This window comes from Caloenas nicobarica, chromosome 3 (genome assembly GCF_036013445.1).
Source record: "Caloenas nicobarica isolate bCalNic1 chromosome 3, bCalNic1.hap1, whole genome shotgun sequence".
Taxonomy (NCBI): domain Eukaryota; kingdom Metazoa; phylum Chordata; class Aves; order Columbiformes; family Columbidae; genus Caloenas; species Caloenas nicobarica.
Genome location: NC_088247.1, coordinates 98,149,879 through 98,170,280, shown reverse-complemented (window position 1 = coordinate 98,170,280; position 20,402 = coordinate 98,149,879). Strand labels below are relative to the sequence as shown.

Here is a 20,402-nt window from a genome sequence, read left to right as displayed (position 1 = left end):
TATTGTGGTCAGTTAAAAAACTTAAAGCTCTTAAAGGAATTACAGTCATCTGGAACTTTTTTTTTTTTCTGGTTATGTCCATCATTTGCCATCATGTGAATGATATTTATTTTCAGAGGTAACTAGCAAACTCGAGAACCCTACAGAGCATTTTCTGACTTTTGAATCAAAACCAGAAATGTCCTAAGTGTGATGACACAAGCTGCAGACTTCAAGGGGGCTCCATAATGCTCTGTCCTCTTCATGCACATGGGCATTCCAACCCTCATGAAATCCTCACAGCTCAAGCCTGAGCAGATGGAGTAGGTCTGAGGAAAATCACATAGATTATGGGGCTCTTTGCTCTCCAAAAGCCAATGGACCTCCATATCTCTGCTGGCAACAGTCTACTTTGGGTAACTTTGTCAAGCTTCTGAGCCTCCGAGGGCTCCTTTACCTTTGGAAGCTTCTGTGGAGCAGTGACAAGATGAGAAATCATGGGATTTCTAGGCCTTCAGCCTTAGCCTCTAAGTGAATTTTAGGCTTTTAGCATTAGGCTCTCCAGTGAATTTCAGTTGTCCTCTGGGAGCAGGAGATAGACAAATTCAAGTCCCGTGGAGCCAGTTAATGACCCAAGACTGAGTCATTCTCACCCTAGCAGACAATCTCTCTTCATTCAGCACAGAATGTAGGTTTTGTCTAACGCCTGGAGGGTTTTTTCAGAATTAGCTGGTGAATTATTCTGAAGAAATCAAGTTACCTTCCAGGAATTAATGGAAAAAACAGTACGTACGGGCTTAGCAATGGCATTGTTTTCATTTATTTTTCCCTTGGCAGCAGCTGGAGAATTTAATTTCTAAAAGAGTAAGTAACTTCACAGTCATCTGCAGTTCCTCTTCTACCTTATCTAAAGTAGTGATCAGCATCTGAGCAACCTTAGAACTGTCCCGTTTTGAAAAAAAACATTGGGAAATTCCTGGTTCAGCCCAGCACAGGCTGGGAAAACTCCTGAAGCCTGGAATAATTCCCTGGGATTTTTCCCAGCAAAGCGACCCTGTGCTCCAAGAACCACGGTTAATCCCTGACATCCCTAAGTCACATTGCTTAGCAAGAAGCTGGGTTTAGTACATACTACATCCTTTTTGAAGCACACAGAAGTACAGGCAGAACATAAAGAGAGTTTAACCAGTAAGAAATTGCTGTGACAGTGATAAAACAAACATCATAAACCAAAGTCACCTAGGCATGGAAAAATGAGGCTTTTAATCACACCTTTCTATTTCCCAAAATCAGCTCACAAGGATGCGCATTCACTGCCTCGTCTAAAAAACAGATGTACTCCAACCTGTGGAGCTGCAGCTGCAGTGACAGCACTTCTGGGCTCATGTGACGCATCTTTAACCATTTTTTTTAAAAAAAACAATTGCTTTACCAATAGTTTTCTATCTGCATGGAGCTTATAGCTTTTGTAGGGTCTTGATCTCTTATTTCTAGAACTCATAATGCAAGGCCACAATTCTGACAGGGCCCTTTAGGTATTACAACCTTTTCTAATGGCCTAAGCATTGTTACAGGTGGAAGTAGTTCATTGAGAAAAGAATACCTGATATTAAGCAGATATTACCCAGCCTCACAAACCAGTAACAATGTCTAACTGCTGCCAGTACTTAGCCTTTTTTTTTCTTTTTTTTCTTCCGGGACATACCTGCTGGAGTCCTTTCTACAAAGTTCAGGATATTATTGCTTTGTCTTCTGAAAGATATTGTTTAACTGAAGATATAAATATTGATTTAGCAGATGGTCAGATAAGGTCATTGCGAAGGAGAGCCAGGAGGAAATCCAGCAGGCTTCTAAGAAACCTTCCCACACGCATGTTTTATCCATGCACAAACTGCATCACTTTCTGTAAGGGTTAATACTTGTTAGTTACGGATACATAATGCCTCTTCCCAGCTATAGAAACAACAAAGAAAAAAGTATTTTCCCCTCAATAATGACTTTGACTGACCGTGGCCATGACGGCTTCACATCTCCCACTTACCTGATGAAGTTTCTAGCATTTTCTTTCAAGTAAGACTGAGTGTCTGCCAAAGAATGAACTCTAAGGCAATAATAATTTGCTGTGATTGCTCCTTCCCAGCTGTGGGAATGTTTAAATTGCAACGCTAAATGAGGCTATAGCCCGCAGCTTTCATACAGATACTGTAAGAGGAATACAACCCTGCGGTCCTGGTTGTAAAATCATGAGCCCATCCGAAAGTTCAGCCCGCTGTTGAACTGGATGCTAGCGTTGCTTTGTAACAAAAGGCTTGTGTTTCCTGTGCTCTGCAGCACCTGCAACGTCCTCCTGTGAAGATCCTCATATAAAAATAGCTCAGAGGTAATTCCAGCTTTGTGGAGAAGGGAGATTTAAAAAAAGTTTCTTACAGTGACTCTATTTCTTTGAAGCAGGTTCCTCGGACTTACCTGGCTCACAGCCGATGTGCTGGCGACCCACACTAAACGCCTGAGCACAAGCGCCAGAACCCTACAGAGCATTCACAAAGGTCCTGCCGTGCTCCCACTGAAGACAGCTCTGGCTTTAGAAACAAAAGCTGGGCCGTAACTGAATGTAATGTCTCACTCTGTCCTCTCTAAGAAGTTATTCTACCTTCTCTCCCCAGATGATCGTTCTACACCTGGGTGCTTTTTAAAAATAATATTTACACTGCCCTTAAGGAGATGACACTGGATTGCTCTGCTTCACATGTTAGCTGCACTTTTCCTCACAGACCTTTTCCAAAGCAAAGGAGGAGAAATCCCTGTGCTGGAGCAGTGCAACTCTCTTACTGGTGCGAATACTTTAATTCTATGCCCTGAGAAAATTTTCCTGTAAGCCAACACTCTTGTGTATAATACATTTATATACCCCGCACACAAGCACTCTGCATATATGTGTGCATGCATGTTTATTAATGACACAGTGTATCATACACTTACAAAATTTTCTGACATTACATTACAGCTTTTAAGGAAAAAAATGAATCACTTTTAGACCATCAGCTGTATCAGCAGCTGTCAAAAATCATAATCTTGGTTCTGATCAAGTTACACGTTATACACTTTATTAATAACATGTAATGGTAAGGAATGATGCTACCCACATATACAGATACACACAATATTGCAATCTGAGAATATTCATAAGGAATTTTTAATTTTCTCTTGAAACAAAGAATAGGACACTACAAAACTGAAATATTAAAGCAAAAATCATGGTTATCTTCATGAGAAGAACAAAGACATCAGCAGTAAATAACATGGGTCTTAACGTGGAAATACATTTCTCTTAGGAATATTTTTTGCTTAATTCATTCTAGTTCATGCATTAACATCCCTTCTTCCTCTTCACAGACTTCAGACCAAATGGTGGTGGTAGGGAAATCACATAGGATACAATAACTTAGCTGGTGATCTATGAATCATTAGTAGCCTATTACACTCAAGGTGGTACGTACATGTACTGAAAGGCAGCAACTGAAAAGGTCACACATTCCCATTCACGCAGGAAAATTCATGAGTTCGCAGAATGGAAAATGAAAGCAGTAAGTGCTTATAGCTTAACCCAGTGTCACTTGGTTGTAGATGCACAAGACAGTACAAAGATTTCTCAAAAAGCATTTTTTCATTAGGCAGCTTGGGCTGCCTGCTCCAATTACACACTCCAGTGATTGTCTCTGAAACAACAGACTGTGTTGGACAACAGAAATGACAAAAAGGATGAAGTTAGGAAAGCCCTGTTAACCTGAAACGATTCAGATGTATTCTTCCCACTTCCTCCTTTGTTATTTCTCCCTCATAAAACATGAGCATTCAGCAACAGAAAGAGATGTTATTAAAGACAGGCACCCATCTACAAAATAAATGTTCTGAAGGACTTCTCTGCCAAGCTGAAGAAGAAAGCTCCCAATTACAGAAATTCCAGACTATTCCTTATGGGCTTGATATTTTCACACCCAGCCAACAGAAATGAGGGTTTTAAGGCCATGTTAGAAACCCTAAATAAAAATGCGTTAATGTTCTCTGTGTCTCTCCCACTGAAGTTAGCAAAAGTTTAACATGGTCTGGAAGAAACGAAGAAAGATAGAGTTATTTTAAAGGCTAATCTCTGAATCTCATAGCTGAAAGTTAGCAATTACAGACCCTGTAGGGGTCTCTGGGAAAGTGGGGGCAGCCCCCTTGCTGACACTCACCACGAGTGCTCTTGCATCCTCTAGTTCTCTCAAAGCGCTCAAAAGCAAAGCGTATTGAAAAGCAAAAGCTGATGCATGGGACTGGGATACCTCTCCTCACTTGGTTTCCCACTCCCTACTCTCATAGTTGACATGTAATTCCATTCATTGAACAATTACCTCGTCAAGCAGTTACGATTTTTTAGCCCCCACCTCTACTCTTACTGGAGGGCTGAGCCAGAATCTCAAGGCTAAGAGTCAGAGACCCTATTTCAGGTTCCAGATGGATGTTTGATTGGGTGGATGTTGTTTGTTTAAAAACAAAAATTAAAAGCAAAAAACCCAAAGCCCAAACTACCCCAAATTTATTTCTGCCATGAGCTAGAACCTCAGTTTCTTGGCAGATTATAATATTACTACATAAAATACTGGTTTGTTCTTCATTTGCTTGTTATTTTGCTGCTGAGCCTTTTATTTGAATACTTTATTGTTGCCTGGAAATAGCTCACAGGTTTCCAACTTTCAAGCTGTTTTTAGAGGGAGAGTATTAAATCCAGGATGTAATTAAGCCTTCATTATTAGGAATATTTTCTTTTCGGGGACCCAGCAGGGTTTCCAGGATGTCAAAATCTTGTTTGGACCTTTTCAGAGGGTAGCCAAGTAATTTGGCAGAAGATAAAAAACACAAGGAGCCAGAAGGCCTTGAATATTTTTTCAATAATCAGCTGAACATAGCTAAAGAAACTGGAAACTAGTAGTGAGGAAAGGAATTTTAAAAAATATTAAAAAAAAAAAGAAGAAAAAAGCTGCATCTTTGAATTTGAACAGTGTGTACTGGACATCTCGGAAAGCATCCTGGATACTGCCAAAGACTTCCTTTGGACATCTGAACACACTTCCTCAAAACAGTAAAGACATTGTCAAGAGTTTGCAACAGCAGAAGTACAAAGCAACCAGGGACCATGCACACAAATATTTACTGAATCTGTACCTTGTGGAAGAACTTACATATTTTGGCATACATTATTATCAGTTTTCCAAAGGGAAAAGCCACCCATAGATATGAAAAGGAAGGAACTTTCACTTTGCTCGCTCAGGCTGAAAACATGTACATCCCCTGATGGGGCAGCTTATATCACAAGAAGTCATTGAATGTAAAGAACTAACATAATGAAAGCATCTCTGCTTCCACTCCTATGCTCTTGCCTGCTGTTTGAATATCTATGAGTTACTTTGCCTCTATTCAGCTACATCACCAGAAGACTCTTCCCATAGAGCTCTCCTCTCCAGGAGCAGCAAGGGGGCTCATTTTCTCTGTAGTACTGGACCCGGCAAAAAGACACGGAGCCGTTTTTGAAAGGTGAGTGTTCCAAGCATACCTAGCTTATTCTGATATGTACATTGCCATTCTTCCCATGTCCGAAGCATTTATCATACAAAATGTTAAACTGAGATCATTGTGTTCAGAGGCAAAGTTTAGAAAGCTAAGTTCACAGGGTCCTTTTCACATAAGAGGATTCTCTAAATCTACAGTGAAACAAAAAAGAAAAGCATTTATCAATACTTACTATACTGAAATCTTGGAGTTAAAAAGTTCCGCATACTCAACTGTAAGAATCCATGGAAAACCACGTAGGAGCGCGCCTTCTGGATGGCACTACATCTGTGGGAACTCAAAGAGACGGCATCATTGATGGCACTGAACCTGCAGGCTCAACTTAGAGGCTGCTAAAGCTTAAATGTTTGCAGAATGTCCGCTAACTCATGTCTGACTTCTGCAGTAATAGTAGGGCCTCAATATATTGTAGTGCTGTCAGTTCTGTAGGTGTGGAGATAGAGTACACGGTAAAGAAGAAACACTGCAGTGAGAAATCCACATCCCAGATTCAGACAAATGTAATAATACAGGGTGAATGTTAGTGAAGTCTGCTCCTTTTGTAGCTAAGATGCATGATATAAACAGCGAATATTTCATCAGACAAAGTGAAACATCACTATTTTCAGTCATCCTTACAGCTTTTAACAAACTGTGAAAGACATGATTTAAGTTATATGAGTGCAAAAATTTCACGAGACAAATGATACAATTCATAACGCAGAGAAATAAATGCAAAAACGACAGAACACATTTCCTGATACTTCACAAATACTCAGAGGATGTTTAACATACAAAATGGAATTTCTTCAGCAGCACTGATTAAACTCAAGATGAGGCAAGGATCTTCTTTACAAAGTAAAGGCACCAGCTCTTTGTAAACTCTCACTTTAACTGAGAAAGCACTCAAAATATTCCATGGAGGCAACCTGTGTGGCAGCATTTCATTGCCTGTAAATACTTCACAGTAGAGATATCAAAGGTTTTCCACCTCCTTTTGACTGTATTTAATAAGAAACGTTTTTTCTTCAATTTGTCTAGTGGGAAACTCTTTAAATCTCCCCAGAAATGTTACAATGAATCTGTAAGACAGTGTTTTCTCTTATCTGCCTTCTGATATCTATCAAGAAGTTTCAAGGCAAAAGAAATGTCAGATGCCAGTATGAAACACACACATTTGCAGTCATCTCTTGTTTTCAGTATTGTGCTATCGACAGTTTCTCAGAAGGAACCGTTGGCTTACATTAAAAACACAGATACATTTAAAAAAATAAGGAACTTGTGAACATCTTCCAACTGTGCAGCCACCTAATCTCTGACTTTTCAAATGCAGTAGCAAAGACTGAACAAGAAATTAACTACCTCTCAATTCTTCAGGGAAAAGAAGATTAGACGCTCCTGATCATGATGACTGTACTTCAAGATTCCAGATTTTTTCAAGTGTGCATCCTGAACGTACATGTCATAGCACGGAGAGTATTCACGCAGTTCTTTGCTAATGAAACTGCAAAACTTTAAAAGTGTTAAAATAAATATTCCATACAAAGGTGAATTGTTTACATCTTGGGCAAAATGAACCGAGCATCTTCATAGTTTCCACCTCACAACTATCACCAAGCACATCTTACTACTCATACACACAAATCCAGTGATTACACTAATTAATATCGTTCAGTATGCAACCAAACTTGTGCGTTTCTAAGTCACCTTCTTTCAGCTTTATAAATTCGACTGAATTTTTAATGTAGTACTTTCAGGTTCTACAGGACTGTCAACTGGTACCTGGAGAGGAGGGAAAAAAAGCAGGAATTAAGCTGTTATTCAGAAGAAGTTATTCCCAACCTCAGTATTCTTCACAGAATCACAGAATGTTAGGGATTGGAAGGAACCTCGAAAGACCATCCAGTCCAATCCCCCTGCCGGAGCAGGAACACCTAGATGAGGTTACACAGGAAGGTGTCCAGGCGGGTTTTGAATGTCTCCAGAGAAGGAGACTCCACAACCTCCCTGGGCAGCCTGTTCCAGGCTCTGTCACCCTCACTGAGAAGAAGTTTCTTCTCATATTTAAGTAGACCCTCCTGTGTTCCAGTTTGCACCCATTGCCCCTTGTCCTATCATTAGTTGTCACCGAGAAGAGCCTGGCTCCATCCTCCTGACACTCACCCTTTACATATTTATAAACATTAATGAGGTCACCCCTCAGTCTCCTCTTCTCCAAGCTAAAGAGCCCCAGCTTCCTCAGCCTTTCCTCACAAGGGAGATGCTCCACTCCCTTCAGCATCTTTGTTGCCCTGCGCTGGACTCTCTCCAGCAGTTCCCTGTCCTTCTGGAACTGAGGGGCCCAGAACTGGACACAATATTCCAGATGAGGTCTCACCAGGGCAGAGTAGAGGGGAAGGAGAACCTCTCTCAACCTACTAACCACCCCCCTTCTAATCCACCCCAGGATGCCATTGGCCTTCTTGGCCACAAGGGCACAGTGCTGGCTCATGGTCATCCTGCTGTCCACCAGGACCCCCAGGTCCCTTTCCCCTACACTGCTCTCTAACAGGTCATTCCCCAACCTATACTGGAACGTGGGGTTGTTCCTGCCCAGATGCAAGACTCTACCCTTGCCCTTGTTATATTTCATTCAATTTTTCCCTGCCCAACTCTCCAGCCTGTCCAGGTCTCTGGATGGCAGCACAGCCTTCTGGCGTGTCAGCCACTCCTCCCAGCTTGGTGTCATCAGCAAACTTGCTGACAGTGCACTCTAGTCCCTCATCCAAGTCATTGATGAATATATTGAACAATACTGGTCCCAGTACCAACCCTTGAGGCACTCCACTAGATACAGGCCTCCAACCAGACTCTGCCCCATTGACCACAACTCTCTGGCTTCTTTCCTTCAGCCAGTTCACAGTCCACCTCACTACCCAATCGTCCAGTCCACACTTCCTTAGTTTAGCTGTGAGGATGCTGTGGGAGTCTGTGTCAAATGCTTCACTGAAGTCAAGATAGACCACATCCACTGCTCTGCCATCATCTACCCACCTCGTTATGTCCTCATAAAAGGCTATGAGGTTGGTCAAGCATGACTTGCCTTTGATGAAGCCATGTTGACTGCCCCTAATGACCCTCTTATCCTTCATGTGCCTTGAGATGGCACTGAGGATAAGGTGTTCCATCACCTTTCCAGGGATGGAGGTGAGGCTGACCGGTCTATAGTTATCTGGGTCCTCCTTCTCGCCCTTTTTGAAGACTGGAGTGACATTTGCTTTCCTCCAGTCCTCAGGCCTTTTTTTTTGCTTTCCTCAGTCCTCTTGGGTAATTATTAGGTTAGACTCCAATAGTATATGTAGTTAATTAGCCAAATTAGGCATTCATAGAAAGTCCTATTTTCCCTTCTCTCTGTAATGGAAAAGAAACAAAACCAAACCAAAGAAACCCACACCAAAAAAAACCAAATACAGAATTGAGTTTCTTGGTATAACTCTAAAGTATGTATTTACTGCATATAGATATTTATCACAAGGAGATTAACTTTCCTTTTTTTTTTTTTCCTCCAGAAAACTTCCAGCAGAATCTTGATGATCAAGGTTTGGTATCAAAGTGCTATTGTACCATATGAACACAGGCAGCCTTCAATTATTTATGGTAATATCAGACCGAGGACCCCAGCCTTTTGTTATATCCTGGCTAATACAAATCAAGTTGTGTCACAGTCTAGGCTAATTAGACAAATCACGGACCACTGCCTATAGTCAGCGTGTACATCCCCAAGATAGCCCCAGCCTGGCTGGTAAACTCACAGATGCCACGCTGTGCAGACACAGCTGCACAGGTTTCAGGTCCACGTTAGCTCATGTAACACCAACTTGGAAGTTTCTGAACCTTATGCAGACACTAACAGTGTGTACCTGATCGAAAGGTGCTATTCCTGTGCAATCTGCTCTGGGTGAACCTGCTTTAGCAGGTGGGTTGGACTAGCTTATCTCCAGAGGTCCCTTCAACCCCAACCATTCCATGATTCTGTGATATATGCAAGACCCCTACACACCAAAAGAAGCATGACAGAGGATCTTGCAATATCTGACTCCATTATCTTGATCCAAATGACAAAAAAACCTGCAGCAGTGAAAAAAAGTTTCTGATGTCAGCCTTATTTCTACTAGTGACTGTGAAAATTTGGAATAGCTGTTGAAACATGGTCTTGGGACCCCCTGAACAGCAAAAAGTGCTATGCTCACTCTTCATTTAAATTGAGAGGGTGCTTAGCAGAAGAATGGACCCAGCTCTTCAAGCAGCACAGTATAAAAACTGCAGCATGACCACTGTTCCTTAGACACTGACTTCACTTAAAGGGACTGCAGGTATTTTAAATAAAATATCTAGTCTATAGCAGTCTCCTAATCCAATGCACAATAAGGCTTCACAATCTACAATGCTACCTGCAAATATGAAGAAGCAAGATTCAAGCAATAAAATCAGAGATTAACATTAGCCACTTAAAATTCAGAAAAATCTGAGAGCAGAAGGTCTTTTATATTCTTTCACAGGAGCTAAGGGGAAAAAGATATCTGAGGAAGCATCCCATGTGGCTCTGTTGTTCCAAAATAGCATGGAAACAGTCACAAGTTCTTGTCAATTACTCTTTTGCTGTTAGTATTATTATGCCAATAGAAGCCAAGCATTCAAGTACAGTTATACCATCACAGTAAAAGAGTCATCACTTACAGCTTTAACTTCCAAGTTCATAATCCCTGAATTCACATTGTGTCTTCTCAAATCTGATTTTATTAAGGCTGAAACAAAAAATACAGAGAAAGCCTGTTTGCAACTTTGCAATGACATGCCTTTCAATGGAAATGTTTGTACAGAGGAAGCACATAGGAGCTGCTTTCAGCACATATTCAAAATACCTGTATTCACTCTTTTGGCATTTAAACTTACAATTTGAACTTGCTGCTCACAATGCACATGCAGAAAATGACAATAAAAACTTTTAAACCATGATTACTTAAAGCAAAACTTGACGGTTTGGGCACTTTAAGCACATTTGTAAGTACCAGGATGTGTAAGTCACTGGTACAGTTTAGGAATACAGCAGCAGTATTTGGAAAACTGAAAAGTGTCTCCATTTATGTTTTTGTTTACATTTACTATCCTACTCTGCGTACAGACATCTGCCTCAAATTTAAGACATGACTCAAGAAATAGGTGACAGATGGCTGTCCATATATTAGCAACATCATCCTGAAATCAAAGGACATGCACACAGCAAGTATTGAAAGTGAAAAACAAAGAAAAAAAACCCAAACGCTGCACTTAACTTATAACTTCTGTCCTCAGCCCAGACAAGAAGCCACATATTTAAATCCTAGATGTCTGAGACACCTCAAAACTACCCAGAAATTCACTGTCTCAAAAAAACCTCCACATTTTTACATTAAAGAGAAATCATTACTTACATTTCTGATTAATTACCTGTTAAGATAATGCCCACAAAAATCCAAGCACAAAGGAAGAGGTTTCCTGCACGAGGACCGTAGTCTGTCGTGAGTTTTCCTTGAACAAGTGTAAAGATGATTCCAAATATCTATAAACAAACAAATCACTTCATCAGGATCACAAAGAAAAGTCTCATCACTTTACCTTGCAAAGTTTCAGGTCACATCTTACAGAAACCCAAGTAAAAAAATAACCACTATAAGTTAGCAGCCAAGTCTAAGAAAGCCTTCTTAGATTTGAACTGAGCAGCCTTCCTGAACATTACTTCACTGAAAGAAATAAAATGATATAACCTGTGCTGATGCATTGAGGAGACCTGAGGAAGTGCCTTCAGACTCTGGGTATGTAATTTCCACAGCAAATTCAAACCCAAGTGGGAGATAGCCAGTCATGAAGAACCTGTTGAAGAGTAAGAGGATGACAGGTGTGGCCTTCATCTATTACTAGAGCTAAGAAAATCAAACATAAACACACGGTATTATGAATTAGTCGGTATTCTGAACTGTCTATTTTCAAGACGTAACATGATTCAGTACTTTGTTTGCTTGCCTCATTCACCCGATCTCATCCAACAACTTTAGCCATGCATCTCTCTTTTTAGGACAAAGATGTTTTAACATATTTGTCTCATTTCCCATAACCACCTGCATTCTACTCTGTACATATGAAACAACCTTCTCTGACCAACCACTCTATAACAGAAGCCAAACATCCATGCTGGAGGATGAAAAGAGACCATCAGTGGGAGTGAGGCTGGACACTGGAAGGGACACTAGGACCTGCAGTGGAAGAAGCTGAGGGGACCGATGGGTGACAGGAAAAGCAGGGGCTTAATGCAGTTGAGGTTGGGCAATTGTTTTTTTAGACTAAAACTCTCAGGACATTTCTGGCTCTACCTCGACTGCCGTGTCTGGATACAGCACTATTCCCTCAGCACCTTTTGGGGCTTTTAGATTATGTATCTGTGAGAAATGCTTGTGCTCTTCCGAGTGAACAAAGTACCCAGCACATCAGCCGGACCATCAAAATATAAATTTATCAAAACATACAGAAGCCAGTCTTCCGAGATTTGCTCAGTTAAACTCTAATCACTTATCCACTGGTCAACAGCTGCAGACAGCTTTTTGAATTGGAACAAAAAAATTGACGACATACAGACTTCTGTTAGGTTCACAAAAATGTTAAATGAAATCCACTGGAAAGTGAATTACTTTAGATTTATTCTGCTCTAGCAGAAGGTGAAACCCTAATAAACCATCTCTGTACTGTGATCTATAGGCATAGGTCAAGAGCATGGATGGCAACAGAATATACAGTAGAGTCATTTAGTTAAAACAGTTAAATATTGTTGCTGAACAGAAATGCAGTAAGTCTCCTAGTCCTCTTTAATTGCTCACCCAAGTACTCCTCCAGTCACGAACACTACTACAAGGTATCCGAGGTCCAGGGTGAAAGTAAATACCAGCAACCCAATGAAAGAGAGAATGTAAACAATCAAAGTAGTTTGCCTGCAACCCAACCGAAAAAAATAAAATTAACATTGTTAACATAAGGTCATAGCATATTGCTGATACACGGAAAAGTAACATAAACATTACTTACTCTCTAACAACTGACATTCTACAGCTATGAAATTTGTTTCTTGTAATTCTGACTCCAACATATCTTCCAGTGAGAACATTTCCCTTCCCGAACTCTTTATTGCCTCAGTTATATGGCTGCCTCACTCCAGGCTGAGAGACCTACTCAAGAGTCTCAAAGAATGGACAAACACAGCAGATACTATTACCTTAAGACTGTTTTAACTCTCCGCTATGTTGTGCCTCTTGGCCATTCTGCAGTGCTGCCCGTTACACAATACATTGATATATGAGCAGCCAAATCAAACATCACTAGTGATAAAACTCAGCCTAAGAGGCAAGTCAAACAAATCTAGAGACGATATTCTATTATTTTAAACCTGGCTTAAGGGATGTCATCCAAAATATTAAAGCATGTATAAGTTATTTATAAGCCAAAGCACATGCAGAAACAAAGCCACTCTACAGCATCAACATCGGTTAGGTTCCTACAGCTCTTGCACATAGTGTACAAAGAGTCACCAGGGGAGAACTTCTCCACGGCAAGCAGCGCTCCAGGGCACTGCCCACTCCTGGGGGCACCACACCACGGGTGATGGACCCAGGAGCTCCTACCCCAGAACAGAGTTCTGCTCCATGGGCATCCGCTGAATGTTATGTTTACAAATATGCCCAGGAGTAGTAAAAAAAAAAAATAAATAAATAAATTTCCACCCACTGCCCATTTTACAAAACAATGGTTTTGAGCCTTCATGCTTTCCCAGGAGAAGGAGCCCTTGGGGCCACCTGGCCACTGTTTATAGGACATACAATGCTTTCCTTGGTAGCATTTCACTCCTGCAGAGACAGGAACAGATACAAAACCCCTTTGCATCTTTGCATTCTCCTCTCTCATTTCTTTTGGCCAAGAACCAACAGGAATCTCAAGCTTTTGCTGTAGCCTCAGAAACTCGTCTCCAGCAAGGCCACTAAAAGATCAACGATGAACTGCATTTCATCATCAGTTCACTTCAGCCCTTATGTCGAGGTATTTTCCAATGCAATTGCACCGCTCTCCTACCCCTAACCCCAGACATGCCTACCCACACTTACTTGTATGTTTTAGTGTAATCCAGCCACAAACCACAAATAATCGAACCCACCATTCCTGCCACCACCAGTGTCAAGCCAATTCTCCCAGCGTTCACTTCTTCTCCCTTTCAACAAATATTTATATGGTGCTCATTAATAACTTGCTTCCACTCAGAGTCAAGTTCAGACCTCTTGGCAGTCATAAGCGCAAACAAACATTCCTATGACTCCCATTATGTGTATGGTGCAAGAAACTGTAGGGGGGTATTAATTATAAACATCACCTCTGCAAATGTACAGAAAAAGAAATTACAAAGGAGATCCAAGAAACTTACCTCATAATGAGTTACTATCATCTGATTTAACAACGTGGAGACAGAATAAAATGCCCCAGTCATAATACCTGCAGTACCAAAAGAAAAACTTCAGTTATTCCAGGTGTAGCCACATAGATCTGTTACTCTAAAGAGTTAATCTGACTCACATCAGAGGCAAAATCTTTTATCTGCCAGGTAAAATCTCTTCACCAGACCTACAAATGTTATTTTAAATTCTGCAGGATTTTCCAGCACTGGCTGCTGAATAAGTTTGACACTCCCTCTCCCGTAAAAAAACCACCACAACTAAAACTCCGTGTGCTTGGTGCACACATTCAGCTGTTCCGCCAGACTACAGCCAGACAGCTCCACTTACCGTAACTGATCAGCAGGAGTACAAACGGAATGTTTTTGAACAAGTTTATGATCGACTGCTTGTAGGAATAATCCTCGGGAGGCATAGTTTGCAGGACTGCTTGAGAGTGGCTAGGAGGGTATTTGGGCTTTTCTTCAAACACTGAGGAAAAAGAAGAAGGAACAGTTTTGATTTGTCTTTACCAGACTAAGGCTTTTTATTTTTGAAGTGTTTCGGTTTGATGAATTTCAGAAGTGTAACTTGTGGTTTATAACACTTCCATAAAAAATATTTTACATTTTCCTCATGTAAGAATCAAGCCACAGTCACAATGGATGCGCTAATTATTTGGTCATGTTTGATTGCTACCAACATATGGTCAAACACAGACTTCATCTGCAATGTGTCTAGACCTTCATATCGGAATTGTAAGATTAACAGAGAGAATTCACATTATATCATGCTGTCCTTGTAGCAGAAAGCCTAAGTGAACTAAATATTCTGAGAGTGGTCATCCCATGTGAAGCACGACATTCAGCAAACCGGTTGTCACTTAACCCTGGCACATCAAGTAAGTGAGCACAAGTGAACTGCAGAAAATGTAACCTCAACTGCTTTGAGCAAAGTGAGATGCTTGAAGTGAGATGTTGTAAACACTCCCTGTGGTCGTAATTTAAATTACAAGAACGGAACACTTACCAACTCCTGTTAAGAAGAACAAAAGCGTGGACACTATTGCTGTTCCATAGAACATGATGCTGATGTTATGTGCCATTAGATCAATATCGTCAGGTGTATTTGGAACCAAAACAGGTGGCAACAAAAAGCCAATTGCAGTGCCAAGCTGTAAAGCAAGAAAAGAAAACCAAAAATCATTTCCCTATGAACTAAATATTAACAGAACAGCCTTACCAGGTAGAATTCAGAATTTATATCATAATAAGTATTAATAAAACTACAAAGGAAAAGCATTCAGTTTAGTATAATGCTGCTGAGCCATTTGCTCTCAATGACATTTCATAATCAGGTCTTCCATAACTCACCTTTTAACCTTTTCATTTCTAAATTAAACTACAATACTATACCTAGTATATAGCACATCTAACAACTAAGCATTAAGAAAGTTTTTTTTCCAGAATATTTCATGTGAAAACACTGCACACACATAAATTAGTCTCAGTCATCCTGCAACTGAAGACCTAGAGATGACAGAAGACTCCAGCTACTCTTGTAGAAACGCTCTTTTCTTTTTCTCGATCAAAACACTCCACCTGACACAGCAGTAATAAAGACTGACATCGAGGTTTATTGCAGAACTGATAGAGCAGAGAAAAGCAAGAGAAAAGGAGCACCTGCAATTATTGCTAAGGAAATCAAGAAAAAAAAAAAAATCACAAAATAAAGTAGCAGTGGGTTTGTATCTGAAGTCAATTCCAACATAGCAACTGATTTTGAACTAAAGACAGACAAAAGGACTGAAATTTTTGGTATATATAAAAAGCATTTTAAAACATGAAGAAACAACAGTCTTGGACTACTCTCCATTTTACCTTTGCTGCTCCTCCAAAATCAAACTGCATTTTAAAGTGTCAGAACTCTTTTTTTAAATAAAAAACAAACAAACAAAATGCATCTATTTCAGGTAAAACAAAACAAACATAAAAAGAGCACCACAGACTGTTAGAAAAGCAAGTCCAACCCTCAAAAAGTACTCTAAAGCTGTGCCAATGTGCTTACAAAGCGCCCTTAGTGCATATGCCTGATGAGGGGTTTGCTGGATTGATTGTGGCTTTTTTTGTTGGGTTTGTTTGTTTGTGGGTTTTGTTGGAGTTTTTTTGGGGGGGGGTCATTTTATTTGGGGAGGTTGGTGTGTTTTTTCGTTTGGTTTGGTTTTTTGTTTGGTTGGTTGTTGGTTTTGGAGGGTTTTTTGTTTGATCTTTTGTTTGTATTTTGGTTTTGGGTTTATGTGGGGTTTTCTTGTTGTTTTGCTTGGTTTGTTTTTTTCCCAACAGACCATCAGATTTACGCAGTATCCAGTGCTCACCTAAAGAATGTTTCTTTTTACCCTCACCCTTCAGTAACAAGAACCCTACAAACATGAACTGAGTACATAATTACTCTTTTTCTTAAGGTATGTTTTTTACACCCCCAACGCGAGTCAATACAGCACCCACAACATTCCAAGAAAGTCAAGTGACACTGTTTCACACCTTTTACATCTAGAGAAGTCAAAGCCAGAAGGATGGAGAGTTCCAATGAATCTGGTGTGCTCAGTTTGAGATGCTCAACACTTCTGGAAATCTGTCACTCCTAACAACCCTTGACAGGTACATCGCTGTGTTCCCAGGGATTTGTGTTTCAACTGCAAACGATCAGATCAGCATCTCAAGAGATAAGGGGTGCGATCTGATTTGTGATAATTACTCTGTTTCTCCTCTGCCTGAGGTTGCCAGTCCTGTTTGCTGTAGCTCTGAAGTTATGCAAAATATCTGATAAGAAATCGGATGACCTACAGCCCAGTTCGTTATAGTGACCCGAATCTCTTACAGATTCTCTTACATTGTTCACCTTGCACAATTGAACACGTACAGTGAGACTCTGCCATAACGCATCTGCAGAAGTCAACCATACTGGTATATACAGACATTATTTCTAACCTCCAAGTGCCTAATTTGTCATTTCATTAGTCTTTCAATCTAGCTTTTTAGAAGTTTTAAGGAAGCAAAAATTGAGAACAAAGAAATTCTATGGTTTGACACCATAATAGTCTTCATGGGTCACAAGCAAGACTGGGATCCTAATACCTATGTAGCACGCAGTTCTGAGCCAACGGAGTACAGTGTAGCTGCAGAAACACACTTCATCAACGTGCTTCACAGGTATTTCCCTGGCAGAGGACCATCAAGCACGTCAGCACACTAAGATCAGTCCTAGTTTCTGGAAGTGAACATGCTCCAGAGGTAATTAAGGTTTATTTCGTTCACACCTCTGCTCCCGCCTTCCTTGTCCCTCTCTCTTGTGGTTCCTACCCTCACAATCCCCACACCACTGCTCCTTGTCCTTCCCCACTGCAACCCCCACATCGCAGCATCCGAGCAAAGCACCCATTTCAGACTCCCGGATGGATGCTGGGCACTGTCCCCCGTAAATCCTTGCTACTGTGAGGACTGGCACATGTCTGAAGAGTGGAAATTTAGCTGCCAAAGAAACTTGATTCTGAGACACAGATGCAAAATGTCTGCTCAACTGCTAAAACGACCAACCAACAACCCCCAAAGTTTTCAGTCCAAAAGGGACAGTTGACTTGTCCACTGGAAGACCTCGATGCTAAAAAAATAGTTTGGGAAACGCATTGGGAAAACTATAAACAGCCACGTATGAGATAATGAGCAACCCTATTTGTAAATATGTAACGCTAATATTGCTGCTGTAATAATCCAAAGTGCACAAGCATAAAATCATTAGACTCATATGATGAAAAATAAACCCCCTGTCACCTTAATCAAACTGTACCTACGACCTCAGCCTGCACCAGTGATGTTGACTGAGATCCTAAAGTTTCGTTGCCATGAAAAAGCAGGGACATTGACAGAGGCCAAGAACAAGGCTATGGGAGGAAAAAAAACCCATCTGTATCGTATCTTCACCCGTGATTTTAGATATGCCTGTTCCAGCTCTCTGAAACTGGCGAGGACCAGGGACCTCGAGGAAATCCATGACTCAGTTATCAGCTCCCCACAGTGAAGAGAACTATCACAGCGGTAGAAAAAACTTCATGAGTCACCAGGGCATCGACTGCTGGCGCTGAGCAATATGAGGCCACAATTTAAAAAGTGGGAATTAATGTGTGGTGGCATTGGGGGCCTCTATGATGAAGTTCACATACTTCACCCCTCTCCAGCTGGGGGTGGATTGAGTCAGATGAACGACGTCAAGCGCAAGAGACAGGATGCGGATCGCAAGAGGAAGAGAAAGCAGAGCAGGACGACTTCTGAAAAGAGTCTTGACTGAGGTGCCGCAGGCAGCTGACAGAAGCGTGGGAGCTGCTCCACGCTGCCACATGGCACCAGCGTCCTGCAAAGCCAGGCTGGCCGGGCACAGCGGGACACCACATCACCCGCTCCATCACTTTTCCCCTCTCCAATGCTGCCCCGTCTCTCCACTTCTTGAAGAACGCTCTGTCCCACTTCAACGACTGTTTTTTAAACCGCTGCCACGCCAAGCCCTAAGGAGGCCCACTTCTCCAAAGCATCCCTCGCCCCTCCCTCCCCGTTCTCCCTCACCTGGTTGCCCAGCACGGCCACGGCGCAGGCGGTGGAGACCTCGGTGGGGCCGAACCAGACGGACGCGATGCGGGAGGGCAGCCCCAGGATGAAGACCTGCGCCACGGCGCACACGGTCTGCGCCGCCAGGGTGAGCGCGTAGCGGCCGGGGGCCAGGCTGCCGCACTTGAGCCAGGCGCCCAGCGCGTTGAGCCCGGAGCCCAGCAGGGCGGTGAGCCGCAGGCCGCGGGCGTCCAGCAGCCAGGTGGCGGGCAGGATCAGCGGCACGTAGGCCACCATGTACACCATGGAGAGCCAGTCTACCTGCGTGAAGGAGACGCCGTAGAAGCCGGCGAAGACGTTGCTGAGGATGCTGTACTGGATCCACTGGAAAGCGTTCACCAGCGAGTAGCAGCTGAAGACGGCCAGCACCGCCAGCCGCCGCCGCGACAGCCGCGTCTCCGGCCGCCCGCCGCCCGCCGCCAGCATGGCCTCGGCCTCCGCCGCCCGCTCCCCGCCGCCCGCCGGGGCCGCCCGCCCGCCCTCCTCCGCCTCCTTGCCGGGGAGGAAGCCGTTGCAGCGCGGCAGGGGCGGCGCGGCGGCGGCCGCCGGCATCTCCGCGCTCTCCCCCTCCGCCTCCTCCTCGCCGCCGCCGTCCTCCACCATCTCGGCCGTCTCCCCGCCCAGCTTCCCCGGTGGCGGCGGCGGCGGCGGCGGGCGCAGCGCGGCTCCGCCTGCCAAGGTCACCCGCCTCCCGCTCCGGCTCCGCCGCCGCCCCGCCCCGGCGGCCCAGCCCAGCCCGGCCCGGCCCGGCCCAGCCCGGCGGGCGGAGCGGAGCGGAGCGCAGCGCAGCGCAGCGGAGGTGGCCCCGGGGACGCGAGCGGCGGATCGCGCTGGGCCGGGCACTGAAGTGGCCGAAGGTGGATCCGAAAAGCTATTGCTGCAGCGCTGGTTGCTGGGCAGGTGTTTGGGGTGTGTATGTGCATATACGTGTGTGTGTGTATATATATACATATATATATGCCTATACTTCTTACTGTCTTTTACACTGAACCTGTAAAGCTGCCCCTGCGGTGACTGAGGAGCATACAGAGACAGCAATGATGTACATGATGCCCGGAGTACCTCCGAGGAAGGAGCAGCTCAGTCTCGCTCCTGTAGTCACTTTTTTGGCCGGGGTGGCCTGCACGGGCGAGCCCGGGCGGTCACAGACCTGCCTTGCTGGCTCGTCCCCCGGGCACGTCGCAGGCTGCTGCGCTGGCTGTGCCGCGGGCACGCGGGCCACGCCGCTCCCAGCGCGTCCGGGGAAAAACACTGGCCTCCTGCTGTGATAACAGGGTTGTCTCTTCACATTTGTCGTACGGACATGTACTGATGTGATGAGACACAGGCGGGCAGTCGTGGAGGCCTGAATTGCAAAGGAGGGTGGCCAGGGTGGGTGCATCGCTAGGGCATGTGCATCCATCCCAACCCTTCATCGCCTCCAGAGCCGCGGGCAAAACATTCCTTCTTTCCACTCAACCTCTGAAATTTGTTTTGACACGTATCCCAGAAAACTGGCCGTCAGGCTCATGTGCAGAGGCGGTTAGATATCACATCAGTAAGCAATCTCTCCTCAAACCCTGCTTGGTCCAGGTCTTCACAGGAGCAGTGTCTGGCAGCCCGTGTCACCATTTGTAATTCTGCAGACACCATAACATTATATGGATTGTTCTACAAAGAGCATTAGGAAAATACAGAAATATTGAAGTTTGTTAACAAT

General features: G+C 43.2%; 1 protein-coding gene across 2 annotated transcripts; it reads right to left on the bottom strand.

Annotated features, from left to right (window-relative positions):
- Positions 1-3,109: 3,109 nt before the first annotated feature.
- FLVCR1 (FLVCR choline and heme transporter 1) lies at positions 3,110-19,306 on the bottom strand. 2 transcript variants are annotated; one of them, XM_065631255.1, is made up of 10 exons: positions 18,662-19,306; positions 15,078-15,222; positions 14,400-14,540; positions 14,042-14,109; positions 13,728-13,831; positions 12,453-12,563; positions 11,349-11,454; positions 11,032-11,143; positions 10,282-10,349; positions 3,110-7,347 (listed from the first exon to the last, which is right to left on the bottom strand). In XM_065631255.1, exons 1-10 carry the CDS (start codon positions 19,304-19,306, stop codon positions 7,285-7,287), a joined length of 1,563 nt encoding a protein of 520 aa, XP_065487327.1. In that variant the 3' UTR covers positions 3,110-7,284. The 2 variants fall into 2 exon arrangements, with proteins under 2 accessions (XP_065487327.1, XP_065487328.1); XM_065631256.1 differs by lacking the exon at positions 3,110-7,347 and adding an exon at positions 9,903-9,911.
- Between the last annotated feature and the right edge of the window lie 1,096 nt (positions 19,307-20,402).